The 15,944-nt window shown below is 51.9% G+C and overlaps 1 protein-coding gene across 2 annotated transcripts; it reads left to right on the forward strand.

Annotated features, from left to right (window-relative positions):
- Positions 1–9,786: 9,786 nt before the first annotated feature.
- On the forward strand, positions 9,787–15,417 carry Blacat1 (BLACAT1 overlapping LEMD1 locus). 2 transcript variants are annotated; one of them, XM_085840948.1, is made up of 2 exons: positions 9,787–10,022; positions 10,207–15,417. In XM_085840948.1, exon 2 carries the CDS (start codon positions 10,242–10,244, stop codon positions 10,341–10,343), a length of 102 nt encoding a protein of 33 aa, XP_085697074.1. In that variant the 5' UTR covers positions 9,787–10,022; positions 10,207–10,241; the 3' UTR covers positions 10,344–15,417. The 2 variants fall into 2 exon arrangements, with proteins under 2 accessions (XP_085697074.1, XP_085697075.1); XM_085840949.1 differs by having other exon boundaries at positions 9,787–9,973.
- Positions 15,418–15,944: the final 527 nt, after the last annotated feature.

Consider the following 15,944-nt stretch of genomic DNA (forward strand, 5'->3'; position numbering starts at 1 on the left):
TGAGCCCCTGGCCCCTGTGTATTCTATGGTTGGGCCAAGCCGAGTCTATCCCGACCTTTCTCTGACTCTCCTTTTCTTGTCTTTAGCTTGAACCATTGTCAATCCCAAGACCCAGAAGCATCCCGAAGCTCTTTGAGGAGGTGTTATAAGAGGGAATCCCGCCGGGCGTGGTGGCGCACGCCTTTAATCCCAGCACTTGGGAGGCAGAGGCAGGCGGATTTCTGAGTTCGAGGCCAGCCTGGTCTACAAAGTGAGCTCCAGGACAGCCAGGGCTATACAGAGAAACCCTGTCTCGTAAAAACCAAAAAAAAAAAAAAAAAAAAAAGAGGGAATCCCTAAAAAACTTGTATTTTCCCGGTGACATGGCTTCGATTCTAGTTCAACCTGGGTTTTCCAGTTTGTGCAGAGTTAAAGAAAGAGTGCCTCACTTGCCCTCAGTGTCGGCTTTCCCAATGGGCAGAGGGCCCCTCTGGGAAGGGCTGAAGGTCAGGGACACTGTAGATCTCTATCCTGGACCCTCTCCCTCCCTCCCTCCCTCCCTCCCTTCCTCCTCTGCTTCCCTGGCACCCACAAGTGCTACTTCAGCCCTGGGTTCTCAGCACATTCTTGTGCTTTTATGTGTTCCGCCTCCACCCACCCCCACTCCACTCCCTTTATTCTCTTCCCCTATCACACTTCCCTCTAGTACAGGGGGTGGGAAAGCCCCAAGAAAGTCTCAGTTTCCTTAGCTGTAACTATGTGTTGACATTACTGGATATAATTAATAGACGCCGGGTACATACACAAGAGTTTCCACTCAGAAAAGATAAGCTCCTTTTACCTATGAGAGATGTTTTAACATTTCCATGTCCCCTCGTCTGCATCTCCTTCATTCAGTTCCTCTGGGCATCTCTGTTCTGCCTTGACCTACCATCCTGCCCCTGCATTTGTCCCCCCACCTCCTTTTTCTTCCCTCTCTTTTTTGGCCCCCGCATACTCTCCCCCAGCGCCTGCCACGGACCACAGCGTTACCCTGACAAGGGCAGGGCAGGGCAGGGCTGATGGCAGTCTCAGCTTCTCATTAGAGGCCCAAGAATGTGTGGAGTCATGAGGGACAATGAGAGTCAGCCACAGGAAGAATGGGGCCTCTGTCAGATGAGAACTTTCCCAAATCCTGGCCTTAGCTGAATGCAACACCTGAGGGTTAAGCAGAGTGTACTCACTCCCGCTTAAGGTAGGCGCCCGAGACAGGCAGCCAGAGCTTTTTACAAACCTACATTTATTTTGTGAGCATGTATGCTTGTGGGCATATGATCCATAATGCACACGTGGAGGCTAGAGGACAATCTGGGGACCAAAGTCAGGCATCGGGCGTGGTAGCAAACAGCTTTAACTACTGAGCCTTCTCACTGCCTCTGGTGTGGCCTCATGAGTCATTTACCCTGGGAATTCTTAGAATTTGGGAGAGATGAGAGCCGGACCTGAGGATGTGTTGAGGCCTGGACAAGGAGTCTATACAGTAGCCTGCGTGTACACAGAATGCATCTTGGGCCACCTGGGCTCAGGCTCCATTCCTAGCAGAGCTGGAGGCTTAAGGGTGAACTCAGAGGGAAGAGACAGCGGAAGTGGCACCTGTGAGAAAGGTTGAAGCCTTGCACTCTCGCTGAACTGTGTCCTTGTACTGCCTTAGAGACAGAGGAAGCAGGCCCCAGGAGGCAGGGTTTTTCCGGCTAAAGTAGGTGGGGCCCATTTGACCTGCCTTCCCTCCCTCAGCCAGGCCCAAACCAGACGCCTTGCCAAAAGGCAGTTACTACCATCTCCACCCCACCAGGTCTTTGGTCCCAGAAACAGCTTCAGGGACCCCCACCCCATTCCAGGGCTTTCTTGGGGCTTGTCAGGTGTGTGCTGGGTCTGGCAGTCAGGACATATTCCAGAAATTAGAAGCCACACTTGAGTTGTCTGAAGAAGGGACAGGATTGAGCAGTGCTGACCTGTGGTTCTGGGACAGGGGAATGGCAGGAACAGGGTGTGTGTGTGTGTGTGTGTGTGTGTGTGTGGTGGGGGGAGTGAGAAGGGAAAGGGCCTGCAGGGAGCTGCCTTGGGTCTCCTGCCAAAAATTAAACCATTAAAAAAAAATGGAGGGGAGCGGCAGGGGAAGGAAGGAGAAAAAGGAGATGGGAGAGGGAGGGAGGGGACCAAACACCCCCTCCACACCAATACCCCGGCAGGGGATGTGAGTAATATCCCTCTGCTTCAGAGGGAGTGAGATCAAAAGCTAGTAGATACAAGAGGTTTGTGCTTCACCGACCAGACAGCCAGAGGCTCAATGAGACCTTTGTTAACCCAGGCCCAAGTCAGAATTGAAGGAATACCTGACTACCCACCCGCCCCCACCAGCCTGGTAGGAGGAGAGGCAGGTCATCAGAGAGTCAAGGCAAGTTGGGCACAGCTAGGCCTAGCCAAGCTTGGGTGGAGGAGGGAGGAGGCCTGGGTTTGGAGGGAGCTGAGGAGTGAGCCTCTGCCAGGGAGGCAGGAAGTGGCTCTTGTGGCATTATAAAGGGAACTGTGTGTGTGTGTGTGTGTGGGGGGGGAGCTTCACCTGGTGAACCTGCCATCCCAGGCCCCTGGTTTCTTGCAGGGGGACTGGACATTTGGCCTCAAGCACACAGCTTTCTGTAGGTCTGGGATTCTGGGGTCAGAGAAAAGGACAGGCTATGGAAGTAAGGATTGGTGAGCCAAGAGTTCAAGTGTGGAACTGGTGGGTGCCCTCCTGTTTGACATTCAGGTAGGATGAGTCTGGGGTGTGTGTGTGTGTGTGTGTGTGTGTGTGTGTGTGTGTGTTGTACTGTTGGTGTCCAGTGGGAGTTCAATTAGGAGGGTGGTGGCCTCACCATGCTGTTTCAGAGAGCCTCTGGCATACCTGGCACAGGTTGGGGCTAGGACTAAAGTGGGTGCTAGCTACTTCTTGAAAGGGAAATGTTCTGAGCCGGACCCCGCCCATTGAAGGTCCCTGGGAGAGAGCCATCCAGGTTGAGTCTGGAGGTCTGAGTTCCCCTGAGGCTTCCCTGGTTTTACATGCTTTGGGGGCAGATGCTTATAGCCGACCCACAGTAGGAGAGGGGACAGGAAACTCACCTGTATTTAGAATATACTTTCCTTAGGGTCCTGAGACCTTGATAAGTCCTCTCCCCCAGCTCACCAGATGGATTGCTCAAAGGTGGCTGCCCTTAGCTGGTGGGGATTTCAGCCTTGGCAGGCCCTTTCTCAAACTACTAAGTCTAGAGCAGCGTTTCCCAACCTGTGAGTTGTAGGTCGCCTATCTTACTAGTAGCAAAATTGCAGTTACAAAGTAGCAGTGAAAAATAATTTTATGGTTGGGGGTCACCGCAACAGGGGGAACTGTATTAAGGGGTTTCAGCTTTAGGAAGTTTGAGGACCACTGTTTTAGAAAATGGTGTAGAAAACTCTCTGCACCAATTTGGGAAGCTTGGGACACCCAAAAATGGGCGGGGTATGGGGGGGAGCTCAACACTGGGTCCTCCTCTAAGCAAAGCACACTGCGGCAATGAAAGGGTTAATTACGCCTTTTACGCCCTCCCCTCCCCAAGGAGCCCACTATGGGGCCTGGGCGTCTTGAAAGGATTGCCCTTATTTGCTAGAGGAGAGGGCAGTTAGGGACCTGGGAGGGGGCTGGATGCTAATTAGAGGAATCTGAGGAGGTCCTTTATGGCCAGGAAGCCGCACCTCCCCATACCCACCACGAGGGCCATTGTGTGAGGCCTTTGAAGGACTGGACTGGAAACTCATTACTGCTGTAGCTTTAGTGTTCTTGGGGCCCACCAGGTGGTGGGAGATGGTGAGAGAATGCGCTCTGTGGGGGGAGGCCAGGTCGGGAGGAGGGAGGTGTGAGATTCCCCAGTTTCCTGCTTTTTTAAAGATTGCTGCCACTGGACCCCTCCGCTCTGCTGTGGCCTATGGCTTTTCATTCCTATGTGATTGCTGTTCCGAACTCATGTAGGGCTAAAAGCCATGGGCTACAGTGAGGGGCAAGCTCCTGCACAGCTTCTCATCCCTAAGGACCAGCCACAGAGGGTACCAGAGGGAGGGGCCGCCATTGCTAGGAACTCCTGGTTTGGGGCTAGTCTGTGTGATCTTAGTCACATGTCACTTATCTGTCAGGCCCCTTCGTACTGAAGGGTTAGGCTGATGAGCCTACTGGGTGAGACAGAAGTAAGGTCTTATTTAGGGCTTTTTCCTCTTCCCAAGTTTTTGAGGCCTGGCTTAGTGGAGATGTGGGGCTGGTACAGCCTCGGTGTCTTGGATCTCTCTTCTGTCCAGCCACAATCTACTTCTTGGTCTTGGTCTTCCTCCTCCCTCTGTGCAGCTCCAGATCCTACTTGCTCTGGTCCACCAGGGCTCTTTCGAGACCGAAATGAGAATTCAGGCCAGCTACGCTGGTGGTGCGGTAGCAGCAGTGTGTTCCAGAATAAATCTAGGAAGTCCATGGCTCACCTGGGCACCATGCTGGAGCCCTGAGTCCCAGCTTCCGGCCCTTACCCTGAGGACCTGTGCCTTTCCTGTTCCCTCGGGCTGGGACCTCAGCCTTCCTTGCTTCTTCCACCAACCTGGTTCTATCCCCACTCTGAAACCGGCATGACTCCGTTCGTCCCTTCAATCCTGAAAAACTTCACAAATGGAGATAAAACACGCAGTTTGGCTGGAATGGCAAGGGAATCACCCCACCTACACTGGGCTCCCCCATTCCAGCTCCAGCTTGCCTGACATAGACCACTGAGGGAGCATGGCACGCCGTGTATGTTCTTCAGCATCTGGAGGCAGCTTACTTCCTTGTCTTATTTAGGTTGGGTTTTCCTATCCCCAATTAGCATTTACCAAGTGCCTACCACATACCACAACTCTAGCCTACTTGCCTAAATTGCCGTTTGGTCACCAAGACAGCCCTATTTATTGTTAGCCCATTTTATTTATGGGAAATCTAAAACACAAGGTCAGCTGGGAAACTGCCCCGGCACATATGGCTAATAAGATGCGGAGCTGGGAATCGAACCCAGATTCTCCGTGCCGGAACCCACCCGGTGGTCTTATGCCGTGCTCTCGGGAATCAAAGCAGTGTGTCAGGAATGCCCTGGGTCTGGGCTGTGCTGTGTGCGTGAGGGCTTCTTCCGCAGAGGCCCGTGGGTGGATGCGTTACCTTGAATTTTACCCAGTTCCACCGCTCGTTAGATATGCCTGTTTTTCTTTATCCAAGGTGGGCAGACGGGTAAGTCAGAACAACAGAAGGAAAGCATATGCCCACACCAGCTGGAGTTTCACTGTGGCTGAGTCAGGCTACTTACCCACATGGCTAGGTTTGGAAAGAGTCAGGGGTGCCTAGCCCATGACCCAGCCCCCTCTCTGGAGTTGGCCATGGTTTGGTATTTTTTGTTTTTGTTTTGTTTCTTGTTTTTATTCTGCTCTAGGAACCTATTGTTTTCACTTCTCTCTGCCTGCTGCCAGTTTCCTAATTGGAACGCCAGGGCAGAAGACTCACCTCCCCTGCCCTCTGCCTCTGGGCCTGCCTCAGGAATCCTGTTTCAGTTTGTCCAGGAAAGCCTCAGCATCGAGTAGGGGGACAAGTGAACATGAACGGGAACGGCTTCAAAGGAAGATTCTACCTTGTGTGAAGGCACTTAGTAGGACTGTACAATAAATCTTATGGGAAGAAATGGTGACCTGGGGGGAAAAGGTGAGAGATAGCCCCCTTCTAGCCTGGGGCTAGGGGGTGGGCGCTGGGCTGGGCTAGCAGGCTCCTCTGCAGTCTCTGCACCTTGCCATTATGGGTGGGGCTGGCTTGGAGAAGATCCGCAATGGCGCATCTCCCATAATTGTTGAGATCCTCGGAATAGGCAAGCTGGCCTCATGCCCTCTTTCCCTGAGGATTCACAGAGCAGCCCTGCGTCTGTCCTGTTCCTGCCTGCAGACAGCTGAAACCAAAAATATCATAACTGAGCAATCTAGTCTCCTACAGTATCTGCTCGACTCAGCCTGAGGCTCCCCTAGGGAGACGGGTCCATGTTTAAGGACACTGAGAACCGGGCGATTTTCTTTGGTATTTGTCCGTTTCTAGTGGTATTTGTCCGTTTCTAGTGGAAATGGAATTTGATGGCTAAGCTTCATTTCTAAATGCAAAGAAGATTGGAAAGATTGCTGGCTGGTTCCCTCTTTTTAGGGGATAAGACCTTCTACGTCAGGTTCCTGACTCCTCCTCTCCAGCCAGGAGTCAGCGGTAAGCTCTGCTGACCCCTGACTCGGGGTGCAATGACATTATTGTTATCCTGATCCTTACTCCCAGCTACCATGCCCTCTTAGTCCCTCAGAACAGCTCTCTGTCCTTGTAGGGACCACTTGGCTGTCCTTGTAGTCTTGAGGAGGGGGCTTTTTTTTTTTTCAATAAGTAGACAAGCAAGCTATTAGGAGGAGGGAAGGCAGACCAGGTACTGCGGCCTCTACAGGCCAAGGGAGGCAGAGAGGCCTTGGATCCCAGATTCATGGTGCTCCTCTCACAATCTAAGAAAGGGTTAACTTCCAAGGAGAACACGGGCTTCTCCAGAGGAGTGCCCTGTGCCCAGCTTGGCAGATGGCAGCCTTGGGAAGAGGTCCTGGGATCTGTAGTTTGTGCCATCACCCACCCTGGGTCTGCCTGTTTATCAACACTGCCTTGCAGACTACAGTTCCCAGAAACCTGGAGGCCAGGCTTTGGGGGAAGGGGTGGGTGTGAAACACAGAGCTGGCTGGGGAGAGGGGAGGGAGGAGGTGGGGGAAAACCCAATTCACCCCCTTCCTTTTGAATTCTTTCTCCTGGTGTGTCTGCTGCACCGCCCGAGCTAATCCCCAAATCCGGTCTCCTAAACTGCAGCTGCTTCCCTTTGCAGGGATGAATGGCTCTGGGAGGGAAGGTGAATTCATATTTTAATTACCTAGGCTCGGGTGTGGAGGGCACAGGGGAGGGGGTAGAGGGTTCTGCATTGTTTGCCCGGGCCGAGACACCCCTCCTAACTGACTCACTTCGGCTGGTTACCTGGGGTGGGTCTTGTTGGAAGTACTTCAGCTCCTGCCCTTGGAGGTGTGTGTGTATGTGTGTGTGTGTGGGGGGGGGGGGGTCAGGGTGGGAGAAACAATTGTTAAAGATTCCTGGCTTGTCCCAACATCTGAATATCATACATCCCCTATCCCCCACTTCGATGGGGGACATTACCAAAATTCTACAGACATTGGGGAATTTTACATCTGCCAGCTTGCAGCCCCTGCCTCCTCTTCCCTGGAGAAGTGCTTTCTTGTCCCTGGGTTCCTCCACTCATTCAGCCTCTCCGGACTCCCTCACTTTTCCTTGAGTTGGAAGGGTGGTAGGAAAGAATAGCTAAGAGAAATGTGGGGTGAAGGCCAAGAGCAGGCTGGGGTGAGTAGTGAGGCTGGGGACCTATAAGTAGCTCGGGAGGGTGAATGCTCTGGGACTTGGCAGAGGGACATCCTGGCCTATAGACCCCAGACCATCCTGAAGTGAGCTGGAACGAGCCAGCGGGGGGGGGGGGGGTACTAGGAGCATTGGCCAGCATCAGCCCCCTCCTTCACTTTGCAGCTTCCCAGAGCTCTTTGTCCGTTCCCTACCCACTCTTGGACTGTGGCTTGAGTGAGAAGAGTCGGGGGGAGGGGGCTCCCACTGGAGCACAGATGAGAAGGACTACTCCAGGCTCTATCTGACCCAGTGGAGGGGTCGTGAGATCTTACTTCTCCGGGAGGCCCTCCAGCCTGTGATGGAAGTAAAGATTTCTGCCAAATGTGGAGAATGTGATAGGGTAGGGCAGACATTTGGTAGCAGGGCCCTCAGGTCCCTGCTGTGGGGGCCTCTGGAGAGAAGAAATGAGGCCACAGTACTTATGTACACTGACATGGAATTATTTGCCCCGTGCCTTTTCCCCACTTTGGGGACTGAGTCTAGTGACCTTTGTGCCCAGACATCTAGGGCTGGGAGTTGTACCCCCCAATATGAGACCCCTAGCAGGGTGACAAGGAGAAGCCACAGGACTTAAGAGCCAAGAACGGGTGGCTCTCTCTCTGCCTTGTTCTTGCTGCCTTTGGGAGCAAAGGGCTTAGGAATCCCTCTAAGCAGCCACACAGCAACCCAGCTCCGGAGAGACTTCTTCTAAAGCATCCTTCCTGTGCCAGATAAACCCTTGCTCTTCTTCCACCTGCTCTAACGTACTCCAAGGGGGAAAATGGGCAAACACTTAGTGTTTTCATCACCCTCTAAGGACTCTGGGCAGGAGCAGGCATCAAAGGGGAAGGAGTGTGAAGAGGATCTTGGTGCCCTGTGTCTAAGAGCCTGGGAGACTGGACTTGATTTGGGGCCGGAATGGTGGAAAATGTTGCAAGAGCAGGTCTCTTCCCTAGGCAGCCTGTGCCCTTTGTTGTATGTGTCCATTGCTGGTTTTGATTTCTGACGATTTGAGAGCACTTTCTGGATCATACCCTTTATATACACCCCAGCATGGAGTATGTGCATTACAGATACTGATGACAAGGGATCCCTGCCAGCTCTCCCTCTCCTCCAGATCTAGCTAAGGCTCCCAGTGCCCAAGTATTCCCTTACGTTTGGTCTCTAAATGTCAAGCCTTCACTAGCCTTCTGGTATACAGAAAATAAGAACTGAAGGTCCAGAGAGATATAGCTACTTCCCAGGATAACAGTGTGCCCACCTCAGAGTCAATAATAGGCCTTGGCATGGACACCACCCTACCTCGGGTTTGTCATGAGAGGGATCCAGAGATTGCCGTGGTAGATAGATCTAGAAATATAGTAGTTGTGTCTCGGTTCTATCTATATATATCCTAGAGACTTCTCTCTGTTCACTATATATACTCCACCAGAGTGGGTGTGTAAGTGGTGCTGGAAAGCAGGTTATTAAATAGCAGCCTGCCTTCCTACCCATGCTGACTCAAGCTGGGCCTCTTGCCCATCCAGCTGGTCACTGGAAATGCAGTCTCCCTATTAATTACAGTGATTGGATTTATTACCCAGGGACTGGGGGTAGATCCCGGCTGGACCAGCTCTATAGCAGACATTCAGCTGTGTAGGAAAAGCACATTGGTCGTGTGCCCCGAAGGAGTTCCTCAGGACAGATACTCACCACATGGATCATGCCGGGTTCCTCAAGAAATGGGGTAGCCACTTCACAGGTGTGCCTTGACTGAGGCATGGCACTAACTGGGCCCTTTCTGCTGGAGATGGGGGTGCCTTGTTCTTCACTATTCCAAACCCTCTGCCCTAGCTCACCCACTTTTCCCCCCATGTTTTTCCTAGACAGAGGAGTCATTCACACTATTGCTAGTGTGTTGGTCTGACCTCTGGGTAGGGTGCCTGCCTTCCTGTTCCAAGCTGCCCTGCCTGAGATGACCAGAAGGCATCTCTGTTTTTCTTACAGTAGGATTGCTTAGGGACAGCAAGGACAGAGACATGCAAGCGGTGGCCATGTAGATGAAAACCACAAGGAGAATGGGGACGAGTGTCTAAGAGGCATGCTTCCCAGACTCCCGTGTTCCACCTCAGGCTGACCTCAGCCTCTACCTTCTCCCCAGGGTGAAAAGGTGTTCCATTCTCCCTGCCTTTTATGCAGTACAGGAGCTAAATACAAAGCCCGTTGGCTGAAGACCCTCTCTTCACTACCTGGTTTCTTACATAACCAGGCTGGCTTTAGAGGGACTGTTTGCTACCTTGTTTTTGTCCCTTACAGAGTTCTCTAAGAGTGCCACACAACGTGGGAGTGTTGAGGAAGGACGGGGTCTGAGACTCCATTCTAGAGGTCTAAGCAGAGGCTCCCTCTTTCTGTTAAGTCCTGCATCTGGATTGTTGACTGCGCCGCCTCAAGAATCAAGCGGACACTCCGCTCACCAGCACCGGATCCTGGAACCTGCATGAAATGACACGTCCAGGGAGTGTTGTAAGCTTGTTTCCCATTCCTGAGCCGCTGCTGTGTGGGTCTGTCTGAGGTGAGGCAGAAGGCTTGGAACAACACAGGTTTCAGGAAAGGAGGAGCTGAGGTTTGGTGATGGAACCAATGGTAGGACAGGCAGCAGCCTCAGGGAGCCCAGAGGCTTCTGGGAATGATAACCCCAGCTTACTTCTCTCTCTCTCTGAATCTCTCCCATTCTTCTACCCTGTCTTTCCCTACAGACATCTGGTGAGCATTCCCCTGCCCGGCCCAGGGCATGCCCCAGTTCACTTTCGCCTGTTTCTGTGGTCTTCACGGCTTCTGCAAGATGAAGAGGAAGAAGGACGAAGTTCACAGAGAGAGGGAGACAGTGGTGTGAGGAGAACCAGGGTCTCCCTTGTCAGTTTCCAGTGGATCTGAGCCTAAGGCTGCTGTGGTGCTCAGAGCGTGTGTCTTCCATCTTTATTTAACTGGTACCTGACCAACCTGAGGACATCAGCCTTCTTGTGCCCACCCCTGTTAGCTACCAATCTTTTGTGCTCCTGGAGAGGCCTCAGTTACACAAGGGTTTTCCCAGGATCTGCCACTTGCCTTCTGGAGACTGGACAGCCTCCCTAGGATCAAGGAATGAAACTTTGGGGCTCTTCTCAGGGGACCCCTCCCATGAAGCTTATGCGGCCTTGGGAGAGGAGAGCAGTTGCTAAACAGCAAAGTAACTGTTTTTGCAGACCTTGGAGGGTTTGATGTATGCGACACCACCATCAAACACAAGATGGAGTCTATGCTGGGGCCCCAGGGTCTTAGCCCTTTCTTTGCATCCTCTTGGGCCAGGTGGGCCAGGACTGAGATGGAGGACCGAACTAGACATTTGAAGGGTCAGGCAGTAGAAGGCTCTTCTGTGTGTCTGGCCCTGACCTACCAGTTTCATGAAGCCCTCAGTTCTTTGTCAGCACACAGATGTGGGGAGACCTTTCCTCAGGCACTAAGCCCCTCAGGGACTGTCCCTAGAGCTCGGCCACACCACTGATCCCATTTTGTTTACTCACACCCTGCCTCGTTCCCTTCTGTCCTTGGGAAGCTGGAGTGGCTATTATGTTGGCACAGCGCACCTTCTGAGCACAGGGAATTCTAGGACTGTCCTAGACTTTCCCCCTCATCTTCCCAGTCCCGTGTCACCTCCTTCTTCAGGAGCTCGTGGCCATTTTTAGGAGCTCAGAAGCAAAAGCATTTCCTTCCTTTCCCTTCCTCCCTCTCTCCTTCCTTCCCTGGCTTTGTCATTGTGCTTGTGTCTCTTGGGTGCTAGAGGAAGAGGTGGGGATTACGAACCAACTCTTAGCAGCAGGGAGCAGCTTCTGGTCTGCTAGCCTGCCGCCCTCCTCACTGGGACAAGCAGTTCTGCATACAAGGGAGATGTCACATTCCCACCACCGTCAGGGTCAAAGATGGAGGAAGGTCTGGACTCAGCGAGAGACTCTGAGTAAACAGGGAAGGGTGTTTCTTGGGCTTTCTGCAGATTTGCTGGGATCAAGGTTGTCTTGGTGGAGCCTGAGCTGCTAGCTTCTTCTCTGCTATTCTCCACTGGCTTTTTCGCCTCTGCCTTCCCACCTGAACCACCTACTGTCTGTTATTTGCCTTTATATTCAAAGATTTATAAACAAATCCTTCCCTCAGGGAAATAGCAAGCTTCTGCAGTAAAGGCCAGTGGAGGTCACAAAGAATAAAGCAAACTTTCCAGATTCTTTGTCCTCTGAGATGACAGAGGCCTTGGGTGAGGCAGAAATGGCAGAAAAGCTTCAGGGGGCTAACTTTGCTACAGAAACCAGAGATTCCCCCCCCCCGCCCCCCTCCAGTGTTGCTAGCTGCAGGCTGCCTTCAAGGCTGCAATCAGAGAAGTCTCTCTGGAACTGGAGGGTGAAATCATATCCCTGTCACTAAGAAGCGTTGGGTGTTATGTCCCAACCACATAGGCTCACCCAGAGGACAGTCAGATAACAGAGAACTAAGGTCTGGGAGGAGACAGCAAAGGGCAGCAGGCCTGTGCTTACTTCCCAGGCTTTGGCAGGGAGGCAGCCCCAGGGGTTGGCAGGAAGCTGGCGCAGGGAGCTGCTTCCCCCACATGCCCTTGGTATGGTAGAGACACTAGATATCTTGAGCCCTTGCTATAGGAACATGGGAGATTCAAGGTTTTTTAAGTGTAGGCCCCACCACTGCTCGCAGACCCAATGTCCTTGCTCTCTTCATCCAGGGTAAGCTGTGTAGCCACGCTGTAGCAGGCCTGGCCTGAGCAGGAGGGAGGAACAGCAACTTGCAAACACACGCGTTGTTTTGACTGTTGGAGATGGGGATTCTGTTCTCAGCATCTAGGAAGCAGCTGGAAACCCGTTTCCAGTTCTGCATCTGGTGGGTTCAGTCGATTTTGTATTATCTGTTTAAAGTCCCCTCCACTCTGCCTGAGGGAAGCCCAGCCCATGGATCCTTTTAGGATCTACTTCAGTGGCCCTGTACTCTTAGGGTGAGGCAGGTGTGCATACCTTCCATTCTTACAGCTTGACACTCATCCTTAGAGGGTGGAGACCCTGTTCCAACTTAAACAGGGATTCCACCTCTTGGGCTACAGAACTAGTCAGTGAGAGCGGTGTATAGATGGCTTGTGGGGTCACTGGGACTTGAGTGTCTTCTAAGACGCTGGTCCAGGATGCCCAAGGGCTTCTTGTCTCAGGTGAAAGATAGTTAATCAGAATGTCATTTCCTGTCTCTGCTCCTAAGGGAGGCAGGCATTTTGAATGTATGGATCCATAGAAATCAATAGAGAAATTGCTATTTTTTTTTAAGAAGAGAATTTTAAAAAGCAATAATTTAACTGAAGTAGACATGCAATGTAAGGAACCCTGAGCCAAGAGCAGGTCTCCTGGGTTCGGGCTCTGCTTGAGTGCCAGTGATACTGTGACATTGGATGAGTCAGGCCTCATTTCTGGGACTGGTTTCTTCAGCTATAAAGGGGATTGCGCTGGTCTCCACTGAGGCCAGTTCTTTGTGGAATGTCAGGCATCCTATGCCCCAGAGGATGTGTTCTGAGTAACGGGCAGATCTGAAGTGGTGGAATGTGCGGGAAAGCCTAGATCAGAGCTTCTACAATGTTCCTCCAGGGAGGGCTGGGACATCTTTCCTCCCTCCTGGATAGACTCAAGGGGGTAGTCTGTAGCTGGCACTGACTTCAGGCCCTGACAGTTGCTGTCTTTGGATTCTACTATGGCTCAGTTGCTGAAGAGATTCAGAAGAGCCTGACTCCTGCTTGGGTTCACTTTGTACAGCGGGCCATCGCTAAGATGATGGAACCATTCTCCCCCACTCCTCCAATGGGATTTGTACAGCAGTGACTGGATGGGAGGTGATGCTGTCTGCATGGGACAGTACAGATTTCCTCTTCCCCTGTCACTCCCTGGGCACTGACTACGATTGACCAAAGAAACTGCTTCCTCTTTCCCAAGGATGGGTCCTACACCTGCCCTCCCTACCCCACGTGAAAGGCGCCTTGTGTTGGATGAAGCCAGACATGGCCGAAGCTTAGAGATGGACCCTTGGACCCTTTTTCCCAACCAAAAAGGCAGGCTTTCACCCGGAAAGGGAGTCTGGACTGCTGCATCCAATAGTCTCGTAGCTGCTGCTCCAGGAGGTCCACCATTCACCCTGACGGTTGCTGCTGTGCCTGGCAAGTCATTGGGCTGACTGCACCTCAGAAACCAGAGGTTCCTTTTCTAGGGAAGAACTGCTGCATCTTCAGTACACAAGGAAGACCAGTCATAGCTACCACCTCCGTCGCCTGGTCCTGATGTGAGCCTTCAGTGTGCAATATGTGCTGCTAGCCAGTCTAACACCAGGATGCCTGGCTTGTCAGAACAAGTCCCCCATAACCACTGGTACCCCCAGACCAGTTAGATTTAGTAGGTACCCACCATGAATGCTAGGGTTACTGCACAGGCCCCTTCTCTAGATTCTTGTGTGAAACCATTGGCTCCTCAACAAGCAGAAAGGGAAGGCAGGAGAGAAGACCATCCACAAGTGGAGTGAGCCAGGAGCTGCTCAAAGCATTTACACCAAAGAAAACATTTCAGAAGCCAGGGACCCTGTAACTCGAGCCCTGGCAGAAGGAGCCAGGGTCTGAAACCCAAGGGGTTTCCTAGTGGGCTTCTGGTCAGTTCCCTTCCCTGCAGGAGCAGTCTCCTCCCTTAGTTCATTCCTGCATTCCCTCCGAGGGGCGGGAGGAATGCCAGCAGGGGAGATGGCAGGACCTAGACACATCCTCAGGACTCTCCCAGCCTCCCTTGCCATGGCAACGCTGCTATTTTTATCCTGTTGTTCATGATGCTCAAAGCTCTGACTTTCTCTGTTCCAGAGAGCCCAGCTGCCTTCTGCCCCCATCCCTCAGCATAGCACCTTCTCGAAGAGGCAAAGGGGTAAGGAAGAAAGGGGGGACACATTTAAGTCTTCCTTCTCTAGAGGGACCTATTTGGTTTGCTGGCTTAAATAACCAGTTTTGGGTTTTCTGAGAGGTCTGAACTATGATCAAGTAGGAAGGGCCACTGCTGGGGTGCCTTCCCAGTGAGCCCTGACATGCACTGCTGCCTCTTTTGGGAACACCTGAGGTTCTGAGGAATGTCCTGTTGGCATAAGCAATACATAAAGTACTCTGCTTGGCCAGTTAGCAGTCAGATAACTTGATGTTGCTGTGGAATTTAAGCTACTTCTCCTCTATCCCTCTACCAAGGAGCCAGGACATATACACTTGCATCTTTGTCCAATTATTCTACCCAAAGCAAGGCAGCATATCATCCCCAGGCTAGAAAGCAGACTCCCTCCAGTTTAGCCATATTCCGACGAGGTCCCACCTCCATACCCCTGCAAGGGGCTAGGGATGAAGCCCAGGGCCACAGAACCACTAGGCAAATGCTCTCCCACTGAGTTCCATCTCTAGCCTGGAGCACACTGCTTTTGAAGGCTGCATTTAGTGAAAGGCATTCTTTAGCTGTTCTTTCTGCCACCCTTCCATTGCCCAGCCTTTACCTGTCTTCTTGTGTCCCAACTTCCACTACACTGGCAGGGAATCCCTGAGAATCACTGGTGCTAATGGTCTCCATCTATACTCTCCTTTGTTGATCTGTGGGGTGTGAACTCAGCATGTGGGGTGGCTGGGCTATGGGGTACATTCTATGTATATCCCCAACACCTCTACCCAGGAAGCAGGTCCGGGTCTTAACCCAGCAAAGCACCAATCTACATCTTGTTAACCTTTGCTTCGGTTGAGTTGGCTCCTGAATGGTTGTTTTCCTAGGGTGGCTGAGACCCATTTACTAAGCCTCGTTGGTTTTATTTTGGCTCTAGCTGCACAGTTTCCGAAATCTATGCATCTGGAGTAAGCATTTTCTGGTCGCCACTGAAAAGCATGCTGGCAGATTCTGCTCCGATAATTGCTGTAATAAACACACTTTATTACGTCCCTTTGCAGCAAGTGAATTATGTTGTCAAGGCATGTGGGTTATCTGTGTTGATTTCACACTATAATGCATAGCAGAAGCCAAACTCGTTCGTACTGATCTGAGAAGAGGGAGAATGAAGCTGTGTAGGAAAGTCAGGAGTGTGTGCACAGGTGAGGAGACCTGGGGGACACCGAAGGCCCTGGTACTATGAGCCTCATTTATACTGTCTATAAACTGAGAAAAGCCAGCCTCCTGCCTCCTAGCATCTCAGGAAACTAGTGGGTCTCGAGCTGGAGAGCGGTAATGGTTTAGAACTGCCCTATGGTCTCACGGCTTACAGCTACTTTAATATAAAAATAAAGATCTTTACTTGGGCTTCTCAGAACTATTGACAGAATGCGTGATTGTCGGTCTTGCAAGGAAAGAAAGTCTGAGCTGCATTCAGAACAAAGATTACCAGGTGTTATGAATTATATATCAATAGAGCTCTAAAAAGGATGGAGGCA

Source organism: Mus caroli, unplaced genomic scaffold, assembly GCF_978045245.1.
Source record: "Mus caroli unplaced genomic scaffold, Mus_caroli_1 scaffold_1, whole genome shotgun sequence".
Classification (NCBI taxonomy): Eukaryota; Metazoa; Chordata; class Mammalia; order Rodentia; family Muridae; genus Mus; species Mus caroli.